Source organism: Gavia stellata, chromosome 11, assembly GCF_030936135.1.
Source record: "Gavia stellata isolate bGavSte3 chromosome 11, bGavSte3.hap2, whole genome shotgun sequence".
Lineage (NCBI taxonomy): Eukaryota > Metazoa > Chordata > Aves > Gaviiformes > Gaviidae > Gavia > Gavia stellata.
This window is the reverse complement of record NC_082604.1, coordinates 1,180,171-1,203,146: the sequence shown is the minus strand read 5'-3', so window position 1 is coordinate 1,203,146 and position 22,976 is coordinate 1,180,171. Positions and strand designations below refer to the sequence as shown.

The 22,976-nt window shown below is 49.7% G+C and overlaps 1 protein-coding gene across 2 annotated transcripts; it reads left to right on the top strand.

Moving 5' to 3' along the window:
- The first annotated feature begins 2,488 nt into the window (after positions 1-2,488).
- Positions 2,489-22,845, top strand: STK25 (serine/threonine kinase 25). 2 transcript variants are annotated; one of them, XM_059822384.1, is made up of 11 exons: positions 2,489-2,594; positions 8,996-9,226; positions 10,442-10,498; positions 11,575-11,683; positions 12,949-13,106; positions 13,375-13,560; positions 13,778-13,923; positions 14,824-14,938; positions 15,234-15,305; positions 18,881-19,017; positions 20,652-22,845. In XM_059822384.1, exons 1-11 carry the CDS (start codon positions 2,544-2,546, stop codon positions 20,689-20,691), a joined length of 1,302 nt encoding a protein of 433 aa, XP_059678367.1. In that variant the 5' UTR covers positions 2,489-2,543; the 3' UTR covers positions 20,692-22,845. The 2 variants fall into 2 exon arrangements, with proteins under 2 accessions (XP_059678367.1, XP_009811724.2); XM_009813422.2 differs by lacking the exon at positions 8,996-9,226.
- The last annotated feature ends 131 nt before the right edge of the window (positions 22,846-22,976 follow it).

The following is a 22,976-nucleotide window of genomic DNA, read 5'->3' as shown; positions in this document are numbered from 1 at the left end:
TAAAGAAATTGTTCCTAATATCCAGCCTAAACCTCCCCTGGCACAACTTGAGGCTGTTTCCTCTTGTCCTGTCGCTAGTTATATGGGAGAAGAGACCAACACCCACCTCTCTGCAACCCCCTTTCAGGTCATTGTGGAGAGCGATGAGGTCTCCCCTCAGCCTCCTCCTCTCCAGACTGACCAACCCCAGCTCCCTCAGCCGCTCCTCATCAGACTTGTGCTCCAGACCCCTCACCAGTTCCGTCGCCCTTCTCTGGACACGCTCCAGCACCTCAATGTCCTTCTTGTGGTGAGGGGCCCAAAACTGAACACAGCATTCGAGGTGCGGCCTCACCAGCGCCGAGTACAGGGGCACGATCACCTCCCTGCTCCTGATGGCCACACTGTTTCTGATACAGGCCAGGATGGTGTTGGCCTTCTTGGCCACCTGGGCACACTGCTGGCTCATCTTCAGCCGGCTGTCGATCAACACCCCCAGGTCCTTTTCTGCCGGGCAGCTTTCCAGCCACTCGTCCCCAAGTCTGTAGGGCTGCATGGGGTTGTTGTGACCCAAGTGCAGGACCCGGCACTTGGCCTTGTTGAACCTCCACTTACAAAGGTCCAGTTACAAAGCTGACTGGCAACGGAGGTTGTGAGAATTATTATTTTTTTTTTATTTGAAAACGGGAATCAATCACTGACACTAAAGCACGGGGAGAAAACACCAACCCCCCTCAGCCGGCCCCGGGAAAAGGGCGGTTAAGAAGCTCTCGCCCTCCCGCACCTCGCCTCGCCTCTCCCGCTCCCAGCGAGACGGCGCACCGCCCGCCTTCCTCTGCCGGGACCCCCGCGAGGGGTGAAGGGGCCCGGCAGCCCCGTTCCCTCACCCTCACGGGGGCAGCGCGCTGAGGACGGGGCGGCCCTGGGGCACCCGCGCACTGCCCCGCCCGGGCGGCCTGAGGCGGGAAGCGGGGCCAGGAGGACAAAGGGGAGCTCCTCCCCCTCCCGCCCCCACCGGGGGGCAAAGGGGGTCCGCCCCACCCCGCCCGGCGGCCCACCGCGGCCCCCCCCCGCCCCGCCGGGAACACCCGGGCCCGGTGCGGCCCCGCCCGCGCCGCGGGGGCCCCTGGGATGGGTAGTCCGCGCCCCCCCCCGCCCCGCGCTGCCCGCGCCGCAGGACTCTCCGCCCCAGCAGCCCCCGCGCTGGCGCCCCGCCCTCCCCTCCCGCCGCGCCCCCGCCCGCCGCCTGCCGGGTCTTGTAGTCCAGGGGGGCGCCCCCGCGGCCGGCCGGCACCGCGCGAGAACTACGCTTCCCGGCAGGCAGCGCGGCGCCGCCGCCTCCGCCCCGTGTCCCCCGCCGCGCCGTGTTGTTGCGCCCGGCCCGGCCCGGCCCTCCCCACCCCTCTCCCGGTGCCCCCGCCCCCCCCCGCCGCCGCCGCGGCCGAGCTCGGTGTCCCAGGGCAGCCCGGAGCGGCAGCGGGGTGGCGGCGGCGGCTCCGTGTGCCAGGGCCCGGCATGGCACCGCGCCGCCCTTCGCGCGGGGACCGTTGGCCGTAGGTGCGGCGGGCTGCCCGGGTAGGTGCAGCGGCGCCCGGGGCCGGGAGGGCCCCCGGGGGCCGCGCGGGGCGGCGATCCGCAACAGAGGGGCTCTGAGGGGGCTGTGCGGGGCGGGGGGGGGGGCCTGTGGAGGGGGCTGGCCTGGGGCGCTCGGAGGAGGCCATGATGGGGCGGGGGCCGGGGGGGGTGTCCCTGAGGGGACTGGGGGGGTGTGGGGCCACCATGACGGGGGAACGCTGAGAGGGGCTGTGGGGAGCTGAGGCTGCCGTGGTGGGGAGCACTGGGGAGGTGCCCTGAGGGGCCTGGGCTGGGCTGAGGGGCCGGGCTGGGGCTCTCCTGTGGCTGGGGTGGAGGGGAGCCCTGGGGAGGGGGTTGCTGAGGAGAGCGGGGTCTGGGGGCAGAACTTGGGGAGCAGTGGTGGGGGAGTGCCCGGGGGTGGTGTAGGGTTGGGGTTCCCCGAGGAGGAAGGGGTGCACTGGGGAGCTGAGCTTTGCAAGTGGGCGTACTGGGGAGAACGGGAGCGGAGGGGGGGCCCTCGGTGAGAGGATTGTTGGGGAGCGGTAGGAGGAAAGGGGTGTCTGAGGAGAAGGCTGTGGGCTGTGCTGGGGAAGACGCTGGGAGTCGTGATGAGGGGATAGTGCTGTGGGGCAACTATAATACTAGGGAGCACGCTGAGGTGATGGTGGGGAAAATGGTGCCTGAGGCTTTGTCAGTGTATGTCATTAAAGTGAGGTTCCTTGATACATCTGGGAGGCACGTCTGGAAAGAATTGAGAAACGGGGTTTGCAGGGAGGGGCTGGCATGCTTAGAATGGTAGGTTCAAGGAGAACTGCAAATCAAGGAGAAAAAAAGATGCGGGTAGCACTTTTGGGGAATGAGCCAGGCTCTGAGAACCTCGAGTTAAGAGCTGTTGTGTTCTCACTTGTCGCAGTTGACCAGTGGATGAGAAAGCATCGCTTTCCCGCTCTGCCTCGACATCCCAACCCTCCCTGATTTTGCAAAAGCGGATGTCTGACCATCCTGTAGGCATGGCTCACTTGAGAGAATTTGCCAGCCAGGTAAGTGGCAATTAAAATTTTAAACTCTTGTATCAAGAGCAAACATAACACCCCCAGAAAAATCACTTTTTGCCACTCATTATCTCTCTTGCGCACGCCTCAGCTTACTCCTGTTAGCCGATTGATTTGTGTCTTAGTCCATGGTGATGTTGAACCGACAGCGTTAGGTTGCCAGCCATATAGAAAGGGAATTCTTCACCCAATACAGTGCCCTTCTCTGAGGTTAACTTTGCTCTTCTTGGGGAGACAGGAATCGTTGGCTCTCTGAGCATTTTTTGGGAGGGGGAGTCTAGAAATGGGAACAGAAAAGCTGTGTGTGCAGGCTGTGCCAGACATACCGTACTGAAGTGTTCGTAACAGTAGCCTGAGAAAAACAGTGCTTGTAACCTTAAGGCATAAGAGGTAGTGATATTTGATGCTGAACGTTTAACTCTTCTGAGAGAGATATCAGCCTCAGTGGATGTGGTTAAATCCTGTTGTTGTGATGACATTTTCATAAGAGGAATGTGGAAGGATGATGTCATGCCTTGGGACTAAAAGCTAAACCCACATTAATAGTATTGGCTTGAATCTTCTTTCTTCTGAATTTGGTGGTGGGGCATGTTTGATTATTGGCAGATGTCAATACTGAATGTAGGTCTTGTTAAACATGTTTTGTGAGAATTTTTGGCATTTTTCTGTTCTGCTCCTAGGTGTAGCATTACAATACTAAAAGCTTTAGTGGTTTGAGATGATGCTTTCTCCAAGCCTTTTCTGATTTAAAATTGATTTGCAATGCATCTTAGTTTGCATGCTGTCTTTCACATAAACTGTTTCCCCAAAGTGTGTATGGAATTAAATGCAAATATAGTGACTGAGTGAGTCATAGTACAGGGAGAGGATTGAAAGGAATAGGAAAGGATACTGTCTGGTTAGGGCTGAGTATTGAGTTCTGTAGCTACAGAGGAGGTTGCTCTGAAGCTTTTTTGTACACAACATTCACTAATGAAGCTTATCAAGGTTCCAGTGGCCTCATCTCTGAATGTATTACGCCAGTTTAAGACATTCTCAGATTCTGTCATCCCATGACTCTGTCTGGTCCTGGAGTAGGAAAGCAGTCTGTGTTGTCCATTCCTCGGGTCTCTTCAGGAATCCTTGATGGGACCTTGTAATCTATGTAACTGAGGCTTGCTGGAAGGGCAGTAGGAATTAGCCTGAAGTTCCGTTCACCAGAGTTTAGGGAGTGGTGGGAGGTACTGTGAAAATTGGGAGACTGAGACTTGGATTGGGATGTCAGAGGCTTGACTTGTCTTTGATTCCCAGTTCTGTTGCCGATGTGCAGGGCTACCTTAGGCAAATCCCCAGGCTGCTTTGCCTGTGTGCCTCCGTTTCCCTGCTCAGCTAGTTGGCTCTCTCTCTTTTCTTGGCTGCCCTTTGCTGTGTACATACAGCACCGTGGGCCTGCGGACTTCGTTGAGAGCTCTGTCTGCTAGATGATGTATTTGCGTTACTGTGTTTAAAGCTCTGATCTGAGCTCTGTTTCTAGTTTTGTTGTTCCTTGTGTGACCTTGAAGAAGCCGTTCAAGTTCTCTGGCTAAGTAATGCTTCACTCCCTTGAAGCAGACGAATACTATCTGTGAAGCAAGTTGGGAGTCTCAGGCAAATTCGTGTATTTCAAAGTGTTGAATGCAAACGTCCCTCTTGTCTATACTCCAGAAGTTCAAAACTGTATCAGATTTAGCAGTTGAAAAGAGCTGTGCACAAATTTCGCATAGATAGGGAAACTTTCAAATGTTTCCAGATACAAAGCTGATTTCTCCAAGCAGAACATAGTGCCTGCTGCAGATATCTCTGTTGGTGGCCCAGGGTTGGTGTGTAGCATGCAATGTGGGTAAATGCTGGATGGGAAGTTGGGGAGGAGAGGAGGCAATGAAGGAAAGGTCATCAGTAGCTGAGGTTTATTAAAACCAGCTTCCTCCTTCCACTGTGTTTGGCAGAGGAAAATGATGTTTGTTTGTTTGGCTGGTTGGAAAGCGCTCTAGTCAGAAGTAACGCTAAATGCTGCTGTAGTTCCATATAAACCCTTGGAGGCCACCAAACTCCCAGTCAGCTTCAGCTCTTAAAGTATTGTGGCCTTGACAGTCTTTTTCTGTTACAGACTTCTCCCATATAGAACAGCGATTCTGATCCTGACCTGCCCCAGACCAAGGAACTCTCACTTCCAAAAGGGTTTAAGCACCTCTCACTGTTTTATGCAGTAGATGCAGGTGTGACTCTTGCTCGTGATGCTGAATATGACTCTTTCGAGAGTGAATTCCAGCCGGACACAGCCCAGAGGGAAGACATTGAGCTGGTTCAAAGGGTATTTGCTTCTGTTCCCAATATGTAGCTTATCTTTCCAGGTAGTAGCTTTGAAATGGGGGTCGATATTTACCCTTCTTCTCTAGTCTCCTCTCAAAGGCTGTGGATATCATGTCTGCAGCTGGAGGTGGCAGAGCTGCCAAACCCATTCTTTCCCTACGAAGCAGCTGGTGTTACTGCCAGGCTTGCCTCATAACACACTGCAATTCTTAATTCCTGATGTCTGCGGTGAGTCGCTCTGTTTTAAAACATGGCATCACCAGTCGTGATGGCAAACACCCCCACACCTGTCATGACAGAGCATCCTGCTTTCCTGTGCTGTGAGATTAGAGCCTGGAGGGCAGAAGTGGAGCACATTACTAGTAGATTGTCCTCATCCCTCTCATACTTATCCCCTCCCCTTCCTGCACGTACAACCAAGATAGTGCTTTGTGTGCTCTCCCCCCAAAGCCTGTTCATGCCTGACTGAGCCCTCTCTAGTGTCTGACTGCTCTCAATGGGGAGAAACAGCATGAGGCTTTTTGCTCCAGAACTGCTGTGTAATTGACATTCAGTCAAGCAAAAAGGTACGATGAGGTGACCATCCCTTAAAGGCTTTACGCCTTGTAGTAGAACAAGGAGCAGCAGCTGGTCCGCTAGCTCTTCAGACTCTGGCCTGAAGCTCCATGTTGCAGCCCTCGTGGGTTCTGTGTGGAAGAAAATGGAAAGATCCCAAGCTGGTGTGCAGTTGCAGAGTTGGCAGGTGCTAATAAGCTTCTTTGGGTTATCTGTTCTCGTTTACGCAGGTGTAAAGCATTTAATCCAGATTCTGTTACTTTCTACTAATTAAGTTGCTCAGGTGTGTTTGTAGCTGTGCAGCTCCAGAACATGGATTTGCAGCCAGGGCAGTTCTCTGACAACAAAACTGGTGCTGAGATCAGTTCATATTTAGAAAAGGGAAAGATCCTGCTTGTTACACCCCTCATTGCAGTGCTCTGCAGGTGCAAATTTATTGGGGTAGGGGAGAGTCAGGCCACGCAGAATGCATTCTTCTCCGCCCCTGCTTCCCCCTGCTTGAGCCCCCCGAGTGTGACAGTGTGCTGTGCTTCTGACAGAGCGGTGCACTTGCGTAGCTCTCTGTTCCTGGCATAACTGCATTTGTTCTGCTGTCTGCTGAGGCTTGTATGCCCATCGATCTGAACATTTGCTCAGATGGGCATTAACATGTGGCAGCTCCAACAGGAACTTTTTTTAATGAACCAGAGCTTCTGAGCACATCCTGCAGGCTAGCATAATTTTACCTATCTTAGTTTGTCATGGGAATTCAGAATTGCTTCCACAAAAATTGCCACCTGGCAATGTCTTCTGTGGTGTCCGCAATGGTAATTCACAAGGTGTTCCACTGGGCAGGCGTTGGCCTGCTTGAATCGGAGATGGGCCTGTTTCCTCCTCCGTGTTCACAGAAAGTGAAGAAGTCTGTTAGCAGACTCTGGTCTGCAGCAGGCGTCCAGGGGAATGTGACCGTGGCCGGAATGACTCTCTACCACTTTGCCCCATACTTGCTCACTAGGTTCTGGCTGTTGCTGGGTGTGACTTGTGTTATTTTGGTGGTTCTGTCAAGGGATGCACGTCCTTAGGGCCTCCGTAGAGTCATACTCTTGCCCTGTCACCTGAAAACTCTGAAGCATTTCCAGATCAGCTTTGAAGTGACAGGTACTGGGAAAGTAAATCCAGTACCTACAAAGTTTCCTCTTCCAACCTAATGTGGTGGGCCTGTCTCTTCTGCCCATCAGAGTTGTACCATTTTCCTGAGTCTCTTGGGCAAAGTTTCCATGTGCTTGTCAGGAAGGTTTGTCTCCTTCACTGCCCCTACCTGAAGTGCTTTGTTCCGCAGGAAACAGGATAAACCAACATCGAAGTATGGAAGCTTGTTAACGAAGCTGTCCATGATTACAGAGCCCAATACATAAAATGGTGGTTGTCCCAAAAGCTGCCTGCAGTAGCTGGTGCTCTTACGTTTAATGTCCTGTTCTTGAAGAATCAGTCCTGATTCTTTGATGTGCCATGCCAGGCTGAGGTGGGTAGCAGTAACTTACACCTTGCCATTTCTTTTCTCGTGGAAAAACTACTTACGTGGGAGGGGAGGAAGGTTTTCTTGCAGGGTTGCTTCCCTGCAGGATTCATGTGGGTAGTGTTTCTGTTACCAGCTGAGCCAGGTGCTTCTAGATGATCCTCTTTCTCTCCCTTCTCCCTGATGTGTGGAGTGGCGGATGTGGTGAGCGGCATTTTTACGATGCAGTAGGTGACTGCGCAGCGTAACATCCGGGCCACCTTGCTGCCCCTTCCTGTAAATTGGTCAAGAGGTGGAAACTGCTCCTGGCCTCCTGTGAGCCTGGACTAGCCAGACTGTTCTCCCTGTGCTACAGTCGTCGTCCTCATGTTGTCTCCTGGCATTTCTCAAGTTTAAATCCTCTTCCTTTCCCCCACCTCCCTCTCTCCAGTCCCTGTTATGTATCTCCAGTTCCTTTCATCTCTGCATATCCCCTCCAGTCTGTTTCCAGTGCATTTGTTCAAAGTACAGCCTGTTTGGGTGTTGCCATGGATGCACAAGGATATTTGGTTATCCTTCTGTATCTTGGACTGGAATGCATGTGGAAATCCTGTTGAGTGAGCTGACTGTAAAGCTCACTGAGCCTGGCTTACTCCATATAGCGATGCACTGGGCACAGAAGGCAAACAACCTGTAATGACTGGCTGGCTTAATCATTAAGCAGCACCCAGGGCTGCTCAGTGATGGCCTGCTGCTAGAACCTGCTGTTAGATGGAAAAATGCAGCTGCCCTGTTCTCAGATAAAATCTCTGCCAGCTCAAGGCCTTTGCCAGGGAGCGGTCCTTCTGAGTGATGTGTTGGAGGTGAGACTGAGAAGTTCTGGGTGTGGAAAACTCACTGTAATGGTTTGTCCGCTTCCTGTAGTTCAAGCCATATTTTCCCATTTTTTTTTTTTTTAAAACTAGACTTATTTTTTTAAAAAGGCAGAAAAACTAATCACAAAGAGCTTTTTAGTAGCAGGAAGCAGAGCAGGACTTCCTGATCTGCAGCTGGATGGAATGAAATAGCATCAGAAAATGATTCTGATTTCTTCCCTTGCTCATCCATACTCATCTTAATAAAGAGTTAACTTTGAAGCTGCTGTTTAAGAGTCAGTATTTCTCCGATGATCATGCTAGTAGCCTCCCAGTTGATGTGCTTATCTAATGAGGGAAATGCTATTTGCTTTTGCATCTGGGTGTGCCAGCCAGAGGAGAAGCTGTTCCAGAAAAGCAGGTCTGCAGATGGAGTGTCCGTTCAGCTCTCCTGTCTCCGCTGGGATAGGCAGGTGTCTGGCCTCCTTGCTGCTGACCTCCCAAAAGACACGAGACTCCCTCTGCAGACATCTGAAGAGATCTGGGCTGGGTGCTGCCTGGAAATCAGGCTGCAGCAGTGAAGACAGCTAATGTGAACTGGTATTTGTATTACTGGAGTATTTCACCTTCCAAACGAGTAGGGAAGGGTGCAAATCTTTCAAATCATTCCAATCTTTGAATGCAGGAAGGCAGACTGAGGAAGCATCCTTGTGAACTTCCTACAGCCTCTTGCTTGCGCCCATTTTCTTCAAAAGAAGGCTGGTTCTGGTACACCTTGCCTGCCTTTTTATTCAAGCGTGAGCAAGTGCTTGCTCATGGAGCTGCTTTGGCACCAGTTTGGTGCCTGCAATTGAGCAGTTCTGTCCCAAAGGAGCTGACGCTTTCTGTAGAGATACTTGCTGACATTCTCCTTCTGGGCTTCTCTCCCCTTCTTCTCCCACTATGGTCTGCAGGGGCAGAAAGCCCGTGTAAAAGGCTTCTTCAGTTCTTCTCTTCTTGGATATGTTCTCTGTTTAAGTTTCTCAGCATGTGGAGACCTTTTAGGATACGTGAGTTTCGGGTGAATTAAACAACACGCTAGATGCATAGATAGGGAGATGAGCTGTCTGGGTATGCATGGCGCTTTGCAGGCTGCTGTGGGACTTCATGGACTTTCCCATCTCTGCTTTCTGGTTTAGCACTCCAGGGTGGATCCTGAGGAGCTGTTCACCAAGCTGGAGAGGATCGGCAAAGGATCGTTTGGTGAAGTGTATAAAGGGATCGACAACCGCACCAAGGAGGTGGTTGCTATCAAGATCATTGATCTGGAGGAGGCTGAGGATGAAATTGAGGACATTCAGCAGGAGATTACGGTGCTCAGCCAGTGTGACAGTCCCTACATCACCCGGTACTATGGCTCCTACTTGAAGGTAGGGCAAAGCCATGGCAATTCTCTTGCCAGCAAGTTTGGGAATGGGGTGGGCTTCTCTGTGGGTGCTGCAGTTGATGGTGGCATACAGCCCTGAAAGGTGCCCAGTCCCTGAGTGTCAGTGTGGCAGCAGGAACAGCCAGTGGCTCTGCTCACTGCATTAGTGCGGTCTTAATAGGAGGCTGGGCTTTAAGACACTTGGAAAGCACACGGAAATGAGGTGCTCGGTACAGTGTGGTCCCAAGAGCAGGGCACTTCACTGGAGAGAAAATTTTTTGTTGAAGAGGCAGGTTCCTCCCCGGTTTGACCATTCTGCAAAGGAAGTTTGTGGAATACTTTTTCAAAATACCACCATTTTAAGGTAGTACCACTGGGGCTTTTATGTCTCTGGAAAGAAGAGGAGTTTAAAACTGTACTTTGTGATCTTGTGATCATCATTTCATCAGAAATTATGAAAAGAACAGGAACTGAGTCTTTGGAGGAGTGCTGAGACCGGTTCCATTGAGACCAGGTTTAGGAATCCCCAATGGAAGCTACTAGTAATCATGACCAGAAGTAGCCTCTGCATGCCAGCTGCCGGAGGTGAATGCAACACTGGGTCTGCAGCAAACAGTTCCTGAGCTCTTTGGATCCTGATTATTCCTTACACATTTTTCAAAGGCCATAATGCATTTTCTCAGCCTTCTACTGAAAACACCAAGCAAGCTGTAGTTTCATGGATCTGCTGCTTATCTCCTACCAGAACCCCATGAACCTCAGTCTGGAAATCTCTTCTCTAAGGAGTAAGAGAGTGACTTGCTGATCGTACCCTTCAAGCTGGCAGTCCTGTTAATGAGATCAAAGGCTACAAAGCTCCCCTGTCATTGTCAAGAATGAGATGTGCTAGATCTGTTGGAGTCATCTTAAATGGCTCCAACCTGAGAATACGCTTATCTCCGTGGGCTGTGTAGTCTGGTGCCTGCAGGGGCACTAAGCTTGCTCAGATGAAACTGCAGACCGAGAGAAATGTACTGGGGGCAGGTCCACCGCTATAATGCTGTGTCAGCAGGAAAGAGGGAGCTGGGAGCTCCCTCCTTAAGCCTCTCAGAGCTGCGGTGTGCAGCATCTCCTGGATTGTGTAGAGGACTACTCATGTGTCTTGCTGCCTCTGGGGTGTTTCACTTTTCTGCCTGCTTTTATTACTGTCTTTGCTCTTGATTTGTCCTCTTGCTTGCAGGGCACTAAGCTGTGGATAATCATGGAGTACCTAGGAGGAGGTTCAGCCCTGGATTTGGTAAGTATGCGGTAAGCTCTGGACCATGAAAAACATTGGCTGGAGCCCTGGTTTGTGAAATGCCCGTAAGCCAGACACTCACTTGCCACATACATCTTTTTGACAGCCCTGTGCCTGAAGGGTAGGCAGTGCAGGACAGACATGCTGGTTATGCATATCCCAGGACAGAGGAAATGTTTGCACGGAGCTCAGCTGTCAAAGCACTGTTCTCCAGCGTGCTCTGCTGCTTTACAATGGGAAGAGCCAGTGAACTGAAATGTGGCAGCAGCCAGTTGTTTTTGAGTAGTGCAAAGCCAAACTTCACCTAATAAGAGTTCATGGTATTGTTCAGTGCTCGCATGGCATCAAGCTCCGCAGGGACCTGGTCTCCAATCAGGATTCCCAGGTGTTTGATAAGACAAATGATGCCTAACAAGTTACCCCAGATTTTAAGGGAATACAAATGCAGAATAAACACATGGGCAAAGTTCTGCTGTGCTGTATTCTGTCACAGGATTTTGCTTTTCTCCTTAGGACAATAAAGCCTGTTTTTCCAGAGCAGTAGCTAAGGTCATGTAGTGAAAACAGCTGAGTCTGCACTGACTTGGAGGAAGGGTGTAGTGGGGGGGCTGTCATCAGCAGAAGTCATCTTAGTGTCAGAACCTCAATTATTGCTCTGAGAAGGCAGGACTTGTTTAGAGGAGAACTGATGGAAGGGAGAAGAGCTTCGATACAGTAGTCCCCAGCCAGAGGGCAGAAGTTGTTTCCGGGCTGTTATAGTGGCTGAAGTTCAGTTCCTGCATGCTTGCAGAGAGACTTGAACAAGAGAAACCATTAAGATGTTCTGTTCGCCACTGTATTTCCAGGCCAAAGCGAGAGATGAGCATCCTGCTGTTTGTCCCCCAAAGATTTTCTGTTTAATGTTGCCAGGTGCAAAGTCCAGCATTCTGCTTGCAGAATGCAACACCAGGTGTGCAGTAGGTGCTTCCTGCTGAATATGACCTGCTTGGCCAAGGTTTCCAAGTAACAAACTGAGAGGCTGGAAAATCCAAGGCATCAGTCAGCCTCCTTTAAGTCATCTTTCTGCTTTTTATCAGCTGAAGCCAGGACCCCTGGAGGAGACTTACATAGCTACTATCCTGAGAGAAATCCTAAAGGGTTTGGATTATCTACACTCTGAGAGGAAGATCCACAGGGACATCAAAGGTAAGAGTGGAGAGCTCAGCTCTCTTGTAAGGCAAGTTACTAACATAAGATTCAGAAGTATTATACAGCAATAATCTGAGAGGTTTCAAAGACTGTTTCTTAGTGCTGCTTTTCCTGTTGGGTTGCTTATTTCTGAATCTGATGCTTGTCATTTTATTGCAACTCACGTTTTTCATGTCTTTAGGGTTTAGAGTAACAGTAAGGATCTGTAGCTCTTCTCTGGCATTTGGACAGGCAGGGGGCTAAAGCAAAGGACTCAATGAAAGGCACGCTCAAATTTTAGCTGACTCTCAGTTGTGTCTGGACATTTGCTTTACTGCTAGACCCCAAGGCATGTGTATGCTGGTTATCATGGTTGTAACTTCTTGTGAAGGTGAGCTGTCCTCACGCAGGGTTCACAGCCCTGGAAAATCGGGGCAGCTTGTGTCAGCTTTTCTTGTTGTTGATTTTTATAGTCATTGGCCGTACGCAGTGTAGAGAGACCTGTCATCTGCCTCCCAAAGAGCAGTCTCACACTGAGCACAGAGGATCAAAGGACAGCAGGAGGGTGGGAGGACAGTGCTGTGGAGATGTGGCCAGTGTTGGACGCTAACTCTTCTGACCCTCTGCAGGAGGGGATGTGAACAAGCAGAGCAGAGAAGCCTCACGCAGGGAGACACGTAGAAAAGATTCTGTTGTGTATGTGAGACTATGTGTTTCTGGCGCTTCAGGCCGTGCAGGACTGTTGGCTGCCAGCAGAGTGGGGAAATGCTGAAAGTTTGTAGGTAGGGTCTCTCTCAGAATAAAAAGTCCTACCAAAAAACCCCATCCCAAAACCTGAGCAGTGCCACTGTCTTAAGCTGAGTGAGTGGGAAGCAGTACAAGACCAGGACTTGCGAGCTGTTTAGAAGGATCTGCTATTTAACCTGTGCTGAATGCTGCTCTGAAAAAAAATCGAGACCATTTGAGGTATCTTGGGCCATGCTGCCCTCTCTTCTTTGTGTGGCCAGGAATCACATCTAGTTGATTGTATGGCCCTTCACATCTACTCTGTGCTACTACCCTAGAAATATTCCCCTTCTGATCCAGCCAAGTGTACGGACTTGTTCTGTGTTACCCAGCCAATGGTCAGAGCATGAGAATGAGCCTGAGGCTGGAAATCTGAGCTGAGGTTTTTCGCTGGGGCAAAGGAGGATGCCACAGGAGGTCTGTTCTCAGTATTCAGTTCTGTGTGGGCTGGAGGTGATTCAGAAACCAGTAGACTTAATGCTTATTCGTGTGAACAGCTGCCAACGTGCTACTTTCGGAACAAGGAGATGTGAAACTGGCTGACTTTGGAGTGGCTGGACAGTTGACAGATACACAAATCAAGAGAAACACCTTTGTCGGGACTCCATTCTGGATGGCACCAGAGGTCATCAAACAGTCTGCTTATGACTTCAAGGTGAGCTCAGAGCAGGAGGAGGATTCCTACTTCTGCTACTATATATGAGATGGTGGTAGGGTTAATACAGGGGTTGGAAGTGCTGTTTGTTGCAAGAATGGTACTTTCCTGCTACGGTTCAGGGTCTGTTGGAGAATTTTATTAGACATGAAACACCCTATCTGATTTTATGTCATCAGCCCTTCAGCTGTGCTGAAGTTGCGTGCTTCCATGTTGCAGAATTGCTCCTCGCTGTTCTGTGCTGTCACTGTTCTTGCTCTTCTTTCAGGCAGACATCTGGTCCCTTGGAATTACAGCCATTGAACTAGCAAAGGGAGAGCCTCCAAATTCTGACTTGCATCCTATGAGGGTTCTCTTCCTAATCCCCAAAAATAACCCCCCAACACTTGAGGGTCACCACAGCAAGCCCTTCAAGGAGTTTGTGGAAGCCTGCCTCAATAAGGATCCTAGATTTGTGAGTATTGCTGTCCACCTCTGAGTTTGGGTAAGAGTATTGCAGAGGCCAAAGATTCATTTAGCAGGAAGACCTTTCGGTGCAAGGCTCCTGGAGAGAAAGAAGTACTGAGCTTGCAGAATGGACGGGCAAGCCTGGCAAGAATTGAAGTCAGTGCACTTGCATGTTTAGTGTACAGAGATGGTTAGATGTAGCATGCTTTCCTTATTTGCTCCAGAGGCCGACAGCTAAAGAGTTGCTAAAGCACAAGTTCATCACACGCTACACCAAGAAAACCTCATTCCTAATGGAGCTGATAGATCGATTCAAGCGCTGGAAGTCGGAGGGCCATGGAGAAGATTCCAGTTCTGGTGATTCCGATATGTACGTACATGTTCTGCATGGAAGAGTGCCCCTGCTATACCCTGCATGCCCTGGGGCAGCCTGCTGCAAACAGCTGGGGTCCTTTTCCCCACCTGGGTTGGAGATCTTACGGGAGCTCAAGGAGACCTGTGAGCATCTGTTTGTGGGAGCAGGTGACTGCTGCCTGAAGAAACAGGCTGTTACCTCCTGTTCAGTGGGACCCGGTACTCTGTTCTAGTCTTAACCTGTGGAGCCTCTTTGCTGAGTGCAAGGAATCAGAAGTACTAACAAGAAACTTCTAGCACGTGCATAACTTGTTGCCTGTATTTTACGCACGTTCAGTTAAATACATCACCTTTCAAAGAGCTACAGGCTTTAGTAACTGTGGCAACAGCTGTGTATGTGTGCTTGAGTATACGCGGGTAGAGAGCTTCGCTACTGATGGGGAGGATAATGAGGCTGTGAGCCTTGGGTGAGGAAAGGGCACTTTCTTGCCAGGCTGGTGTTGCAGAGCTTCTCTTCACTTACAGTGGCAGTAACTCCAGTGACCAGTGACTCTGGGGTGTTGGCTTGCAACACCTAAGCCTGGCCCCTCAAATTGTGAGCTTGGATTGTCTTGAAATTCTCATAAATTTAACTAGTACTTGAAACTGTCTTCAAGCTGGCTAGAGCAGAAAGGTGGTTGTGGTGATTTGGAAACATGACGGAGTACTTAGCTCAGATCTCTGTGGTGCTGTACGTGGGCTGTAGAGACTGAAGTGGTTTCTCTTTAGGATTTTTTCTGGGATAAGGAAATGCCTGGAGCCCTGTGGTGATACGACAATCAGGTGGGGGAGAGTTTGTGACTATGGGAATGCATGGGTAAAACAAGCGGTATGTGGAGCTGAGGCTTTCTCTTGACCTGCTCCTTTTCATTGGCAGTGATGGAGACACAGAGGATGGAGACCAGGGTCCAATCTGGACATTCCCACCAACTATTCGCCCCAACTCTTTGAGCAAGCTGCACAAAGGAATGGCTCTTCATGGTTCCCAGAAGGTCTGTTTGCCGTCTGTTCCTTCAGAAGCGAACTGAACTAACACAAGCTTTTGAGGGTCTTGGGGAAGCTACCAGTTACTCATGTTCTGTCTAAAATTCATTGTAGTCTGGTATCAAGGGCTAGTGCCCCAGAGTTGCGTCTTCCACGTTGTCAGGGTACTGCAATCTCTGGCTTTCCTGACACCTAGTGAGGGGGCTGCCATCGAGGTGCCATGAATTTACCAGAGGCTTAGTAGTTTGTGTGCCCAGCGAGCCTTTGCCTGTGCTTGTAACTTCTTTTCATTTTGCTTTCCAGCCTACTGAGCCCATCAAGAGGCAACCGCGGTCACAGTGTCTCTCCACGCTTGTTCACCCAGTTTTTGGGGAGGTGAGTAGAACCTTCTTGGCGTCTGTGGTGGCTGGAGACAGAGATACCTGGCACGGATGGGAAGGATTTGGAGAAGGGAGGTGGGGTTGAGGTACATGCTAGGGTCAAGGGACTCTGAAGCGTTTATACCTCTGTTCAGAGGTCTATACAGTATGTTAGAAAAGTGAGTATGTTCCTGGAGTGTCCTCTCCAATACACTTGTATTCCTGGAAGTGTAGCATTGCTGTGTTTTCTTCTGGTGAGGATAAGGTAGAGAAGTACCCGTTTCTTATCCGTGTCTTAAGCTTGCTAATGCTGAGGCAACTCTGGACTCTGATGTCCCTGGCTTCCGTGGCTGAAGTGCAGCTCCTATTAGGGCAGACAGGTATTTGAGCTTGCCTGTCACCGTGCATGTTCCCTGCCCTCATGCTATATGCGGCTGCCCACAGCATGTCACGGAAGGGAACGTGGGTGGATTAGAGCAGAAGTTGGCTTTGCCAATTCCTAGGCCATCTTCTTGATTTATAGATGCTGGCTGTCGCTAGCACGGCAAGGCTAAGGGGTTACCTGCCGTATGGCCCGTGGAAGGTAGACAGAGAAAAAGGTTTGGAAAATCCACCCTGTTTTCCTGCCTTGTGTTCTGGGTGGGGATGTGGAGTTGAAGTAAAAGCTACCGTTAATGATGAGGTAGTGTCTGTATCAGCAGAGAGATGAATTGTCTTTCCAGCTGGGTGATGTTTTAAGGGAAGAGAAGAGGATGATAATCATAAGGGGGCTACTGGCTTCAGTTGCTGTTTCCAGCAGGAGCGTAGGAAAGGAATTTCTGCTTCAGAAGAAATTGCTTACACAGACACTGTGTATCAGGGTTCTTTTGTTGGGGTGCTGGGTCACAGAGAGCCTTTGTCTGGTCCTGATGACTTGCTGCTCTCTTCTGGATCCTGATGCTGTTCCAGGGGTGGCCCAGCAGAGAGCTGTGCTTTTTCAGGGGTAGCCTCTGGACTTAAATCTCTTTTCTCAGGTCTAGTGCTATGTGGAAAGAGGGTTTGCTGCAGGGCAGGAAGCAGAGGTCATTCTGAAAAGCAGGCATGCGGTACTCTTGGGACAGCACTGCCTTGGAAATCGAGAGTTTCGCGAACTGGCCTCTTCTGTACTCCACCAGACTTGACGTCCAGAGGTCAGAGCGTGAGGCAGATGGTCTGGGTCTCTTAGGCTTAGACCTGTGAGATAAAAATGGATAAAAATAACGGCTTCTGATGCAGGCAGTTTGTTCCTGCAGTGTAATCACTGACATCTGGTTCTCAGTCCTTTCTGTTTAGGAGCCTTCTGGGGGAGGGGGTGCTCAGAGCTGTGAGTTCTCCAAATCCATGAGTGCATCTTCGTGCTTCTCCTTACCAACCTTGCTGCACCGGTTCCAGGTGGGAAGTGGCTTCTTGGGCCTTTCACTTCTGCTAGTTTGACTCCCTTGTCCCAGATTTGCTGATCTTCCTTTCCTTTGGTTAGACTTCCCTGCCGGCTCTGCTGATCCCACGCAGCGAAATCAGGTGCAGGGAAGGTTCTGGGCAGGCTCTGAAATAACCTGGCTTCTCATGCAGTAGCAGGGGTTGGAAGAAAACTTTTCTCCAAGTCTCCAAGCAGGAAATCTGCTTCACTGCTGGTTGCATCTGTTCTTCTTTTCAGTTTCCTACCAGCAGCAGACTTTCACCTTCTCACCGTTGTATTAGTGTCTCTTAGACCTGCTAGGTTTTGATCACCTCTTTCCATAAAAGAGCTGAAGCTGGGCTTTTTGAATTGAAATCTTACTGAGATGCTGTTCATAATCTTTTCTATGCCTTCCCTGCATGTGTAGTATGGGATGTTAATATCGAAAAGGACCTACAGTGGGTCATTAACACAGATGTGGGCAACTGCAAATCTGGAAACCTGTCTGCCCTTTCTGGGGCGGGGAGGGAAGGTAAGGTATTTGGGCCTGGAGGGCCAAGCAGTGAAGAAAAGCCAACCCGTAAGGCTTTGTGCAGTACAGCTCCCTAACCTCCAAAAAGCTCTTCTGCAGCGGAAAGTGACAGGATAACACAGACTGTTCACATTGCAGGCTGCTGAGCAAAGTAAAGGTCAGTGGCTTGGCATCAAAGGCTGATGATAAACCGGCAACTTACCTGCACGACAGACCCTGTGTCTCATTTTGCTCTGAGGCGGGCAGTCTTTGATCTGGTAGACATCAAATCCTTGGCTTTAGCATCACAACTATTTTTGGCTTAAGAAATCTGTATCCTTGATGTGTAATCGAGTTGCCCTCCATGTTCCCTGCCACTTCTGAATGAGCAGAGGCATGTGCTAGTTGCTCCCACAGCTGAGGCTTTGTGTTAGTGAGCAATTACCCCCCTGAAGAGGCAGCAGCTCTTTTTGGCTAGGAACTGTTTGATTCCAGCGGGGAACTTGGAGCACAGGGACAGTGGCAGCTGGGGATTAGCATTCACATCGTCCTGCTTTCTGGACCGTGGAGAAAAGGTGAGCTCCAACAACAGGAAAGGCTGATCCTAGAATTGCAGGCAAAGAACCGGGAGGCTTATGTAAAGCCTTTTAATCAGCGTAGCCTAACAGGAGCTTAATTGAACTGGACAGTGGTTAGCTGGCAGACATTGCTCGTTCAACAAAAGGTTTTGGGTTTTGTTCAGCTCGTTGCATAGTGATGCACACTGGGGAAGGGGCTGCCGCATGAGCTGCTCGTGGGAAGGAGGTGGGGGAATGCTGCAGAGGATGGGACTGTGGGTTTTCCAACAACGGACTCCTTCAGGCTCAGCATCAGTCACCCGTCAGGAGTTCCTTAGTGACAGAGGTTTAGCTATTTCAAATTAACAGCTGGAACCGTGTGCAAGCAGACTTGTGGCTGGTGAGGCCTAGTCAGAGCGCGCTAACAATGATAGATGCAAACCGAGGCTTTTCATCTGGGTCAGATGCTGCATGTGGAGGTCTTGGTGTGCGGGCTGCGTTCCCCTGTCCCCCTGGGGAACGCTCGCTCTTGGGGAGGAGTGTTGGAGGCCAAGTGGCTCAGGATCTGTAGCGCGGCAGTAGTCTCCCTCGGCCTCCCGGTCACTAGAAGCAACTGAAACGTTTTTGTGGTTATTAAAAGTGGTAGTGACTAACTCTGGGTGTTACGGTATTTTCTGCCCTACCTGTCTGCAAGCCTTTGTGTGTGTCTGGGTGTTAAGCCGTCGTTAGCAGCAAAGGTGACGGTACTGGTTCAGGTACAGCTGGAGTTCTTTGTTCCGTTACTACTTACGGGTTTTCAGGGCTGTTGATCCATTTCTAATATCATTTAGTTTGTTTAAGAGTACATCAGGGCCTGTTGTTAAGGACTTCAATTGCTATTAGCACCTGGAGGAAAGTCTGAACTCTAGACGTTGGAATTCCATCTTCCTGACCTACAAAAAGAGCCCTTTTTTTTTTTTAATTATTTTTTTTAAGAAGAATGTGAGTGCCCTCCTGCGCCCTTGTGGGGTCATACTAAAAGGGAAAGGGACTTAATGTCTGTATTGCACTGCTTGCCCAGTGCTTTCTGCAATGAGATAAGCAACTAACACACTGTTTCTGGGTTGCAGCTTAAAGATAAGCACAAGCAGACTGGAGGTAATGTGGGAGCTATGGAGGAGCTGGAGAACGCCTTTAGCTTGGCTGAGGAGTCCTGCCCAGGCATCTCTGACAAACTGATAGCGCACATGGTGGAGCGGGTACAAAGGTGAGTGTCCTCCAGAGCGTGAGCTGGGGTGGAGCTGGCAGAGAACCAAACCATTGTCATACTCCATAGCTATGGTAAAGGTTGGTGCTGAGCAGTCAAGACACCCAAAAAGTGAATATTGATGACAGCTGACCTAATAGTCCCTAAGTAAGTCACTTCTTTTAACTGCTTTTCATTTAATGGAAGCAGTTCTCCCTGCCTCAGAAGTCCCCACTCACACTGAACAGGTTTCTGTAGTGTAGATGAATGTTGCAGAGCACAGAAAGATGCTGCTATTCACCATCTTGCACGCATATATAAATATATATATATATGTAAAAACCACGTCCTGCTTGTCCCATTACCCGGGTAGCAAGGACTATGCAAAATGCCATCAGGATCGCTTCCGGAATAGTGAGTATGTGTTTCATTGCAAGGAATGTGCTTTACAGCACTACGTGCAGCCAGTCACTCTACTTGCCCGGCTTCAGGTAGCAGGAAACTATTTTTCCTGAAGGGAATTACTTATTAAACCAGTGAAGGAGTATAGTCTGGTAGAATTAAGTTCTTTGCTGCTCAGCAGGTCCTGCATCCAACTTGCCTCCGCTACTGGCACCAAGTTCAGTCGCATCCATGTAGTGCAGACAGCAATGTCAGATCCTGATCGCAGGTTTATCGGGCTGTGTTTAACATTAATTTATGTTTTCTCCCTTCTACAGCAGGCTATCCTAAATCTCATCCTTGCCTCACTAGTTGAGAAACTTAACGTTTGGCCCCTCGCTGGTCAGAAGCCTGGAAGTAAAGTATTTTGCTATACGTGTCACCAGAGGAGCCGTTCTGTGCTCTGGTTGCTAATGTAAATACAACCCAAGCTTTACAGTCTTTACACCCTTGAACTTGGGCTTTCTAAGCACTTATTTCTGATGGATTTAAGCTGATGTTGTTTGTGCCTTGTAGCTCAACTATCCATTGGATGCTGTCAAGCAAAGAGAGCCTTAGATATTATGGATCGAAAATACTGGCCATCCTTGAGGCCTTCTGTTACTAAGTCATTCAACCTTTTAAGCAAACGTGCTATGGGTCTGTTTAGATCCCTCATCTAATAATCACTTAAAGCTGGAAAGAGAATGCTCTTGTCTCTTCTGGCTGAGCCACAGAGGTCACAGAAAGCATCCTGGTGATGCCTGCAAAAAACTTCAGCCTCTAGCTGAGCAGGAGGTACTCACAGATGTGCATTGGGTGACTGCAGGGCAGCCGTTTCAGTATCATTCACTTCTATCAGCCCAGAAACGGCACTACTGGACGGTGCCTAAGTGCAAGAGACCGGTTTTTTCGGAGGTTTGCAAAACCTCAGAGACCCTGGTTGGTTTCTTACTGTAAAGCACTAGTACTCAACATTTCTTACTAGCCTAAACTTGAATCTTAAAGACGTGAAAAAAGTGCCACCTTGGCTTTTTGTTAAATTGCCGTTTTTTTCTTTCGAGACTTCTTTATCTAGAAAACTGACAGTGGCAACGGGAGTGGGGACGAACACACGCAGATTTATCCCTTCACCCGCAGACACGCTGGCTGGCGCAGCGCGCGTGGGGCGTCTTCCACGTGAGGGCTTGAAACGGACTGTCGTGACCAGTTCCGCCCGTTATTTTTTCTTGCAGGTTTTCACACAGTCGGAACCACCTGACCTCTGCCCGCTGACACCCACGTTCCCTGCTGCTGTTTTGAGGGGGGAAGGATTTTTTCCAGCTTCATAAGAACTACATCTCTAATCCAGACCACCATCTGCTGTTGGGTGCAACATTGTGTTACGGACTCCAGGACATTTCAGAGCCTTCATATTATACATGTTTCCATGATAACCCAGCGTGGGGTTTGCAATGCAAGTACAATTTAGACCTTTTGCAGAACCCGAGATGGGTGGTCTAATTGTTTTTACAATGTAATCAATGCAGTTTTTAATTGTTTCCCTATGGATGTATCCATTTTGGCTTGGTTTGATTCACAGCTTGTTACTGGTAAATGCCTGGCTGCTGGAAAAGAGGGAGATTCTCTTCCATTGAGATATGTTTCAAAGGCGAGTCTGATGGGTTTAGCCTCCTCTCCTTCCTAAAGAAGTGTTTGTGAGCAGTCGTGTGCGAGTGCAGGTATGTTTGGAAGCTCTCCGTGCATTGCAGCCTCTCGGAAAGTTAGAGCGGCTCTCCAGTTGTTCTGGAGGATTGCTTCAACTCCTTCACACACTAGGAACGAAAAACTTTCAAGTACAGCAGCAGCTGAGCTAATACCACTGCTGCTCTTTCCCAGCTTGTCGTTTCACAGGAGGATGGGTTTGCTGACTGTACTTTTTTTGGCTCTGGGACTTCATTTTGTATTAGGCCGTGGTTCATCTAATTCAGGCAACAGCACGACTTACTTGGGTCTCCAGGGACTGGAAGGTAACGTGGTTGCATTTGGTTTGGGAGCTGGTGGAGTTCCTTTCCTCGCTGCTTTCTGCAACTGAAGCAACGAGATACGCAGGTTTGGCAGTCCTAGTCTCTAAGCTGAGTAGGCACCTACTGTGTATGCCCAAATGTTGCAGAAGGATTAAAAAAAGGGGGCGGGGGGAACACAACAGCCAAAGGCGCTGACAGGGCGTCAGTTCAAAAGGCAGATGGACATTGCGTAGCAGTTCTTGAGGCAAGAAACCTGTCCTCTACAGAAAGGTCTAAACTGGATGGCTAGCAGCAACGGTATCCCTGCGGTGCGGCTGGGGGTTCGCAAAGGCCAGTCCAGGCCTCCATCCCCTTCTCAACTTCCCCTTTCTGGCTCTTCTTCCAGTCTGGGATCTAAACTCGCTGAAGCCAGGGCTCTGCTCCACGTGGCATGCTGTGTTTGCCAGCAGAGAAATTAAAGCATCTGCTGCCATGTTGGCTGCTCAAGGTATTCCGGTGGAGCCATCCCCAACTAGCTTTGCTTTCTGTATAATACTAGTTTGTAAAGCAAATCTTTAATTCAGGTAAATGCACAGATCTTTTAAATCTATACTTTAAAGGTCTAGAAAAATAGACTTAGGAGAATAACTTATGATAGCTGGTTGCTTAGAGATCTGCTCTCTAATTGTAAAGCTATTCCCATTAAGTCAGCAAGACCTTAGCTATCCAGATCTTGCTGTCTGGGTGTTTGTGTGTGAATGATGTGGCTCACCCCAAAGCCACTGAGAACAAAAGCTGTAGCCGTTCAGCATTTTTTTTAAAAGATAGGCCACTTTGTTAGTAGCAAGGCTTGGTTTTTGGTACTTCGATTCAGACCTGCAGATTGTAAGCGCTGGGCTAAAAGCAGCTCAAAAGGACCATGCGTTCCCTCGTCCCGGTGTGCGGTGTTCGCTGCAGCTTACGCCTATCCTTTACTCTTCCTCTCTGATGGATAAACACAGGCTCAGCAAACACCAGGAACTTGTCCAACAGAGAAGAGGTGCTGCTGTTTGATCTTGCTGGAGATCTGCTACAGAGCCGTCTCTCTCTGTGGGGAGAGCCGTCTTGGAGCCTGCATTTATGAAGAACAGAACAAACCCATTTTTTCCCTCAGGAGAAGGAGTTAACGTATAGAAAGGCAACGTACGGAGGTGGAAGGCAGAGGCTGCAGTCCAGCAGAAAGGTGGCTGAAGGGTTCCTGCTGCTTTTAAAGTTGCTGTTCATGACGGTAGCAAATCGTGTCGATAAGGTACCTTGTATTATTACTCACCTGCACTGCAGTGTAATGAGTAAACTTTTTAAAGGCAACAATCCCCACAAACTTCGTCCAGTATTCAAAGCAACAATGGTTTTAGTTTTTAAAAACGTTGAAAGGGATCTGCCACTTTCAATAAAGTAACAAAACAAATGAGGTTGGTGTATCTTTGTATTATTAGGGAAAAAGTATTTGTTCAGGCTGCTTTTCTTGGCGTTCTTCTGGGTCTTCCCCTGCATCTTCCTGCCTCGGGTATGTCTGACAGTGACCCCTGAGACAGA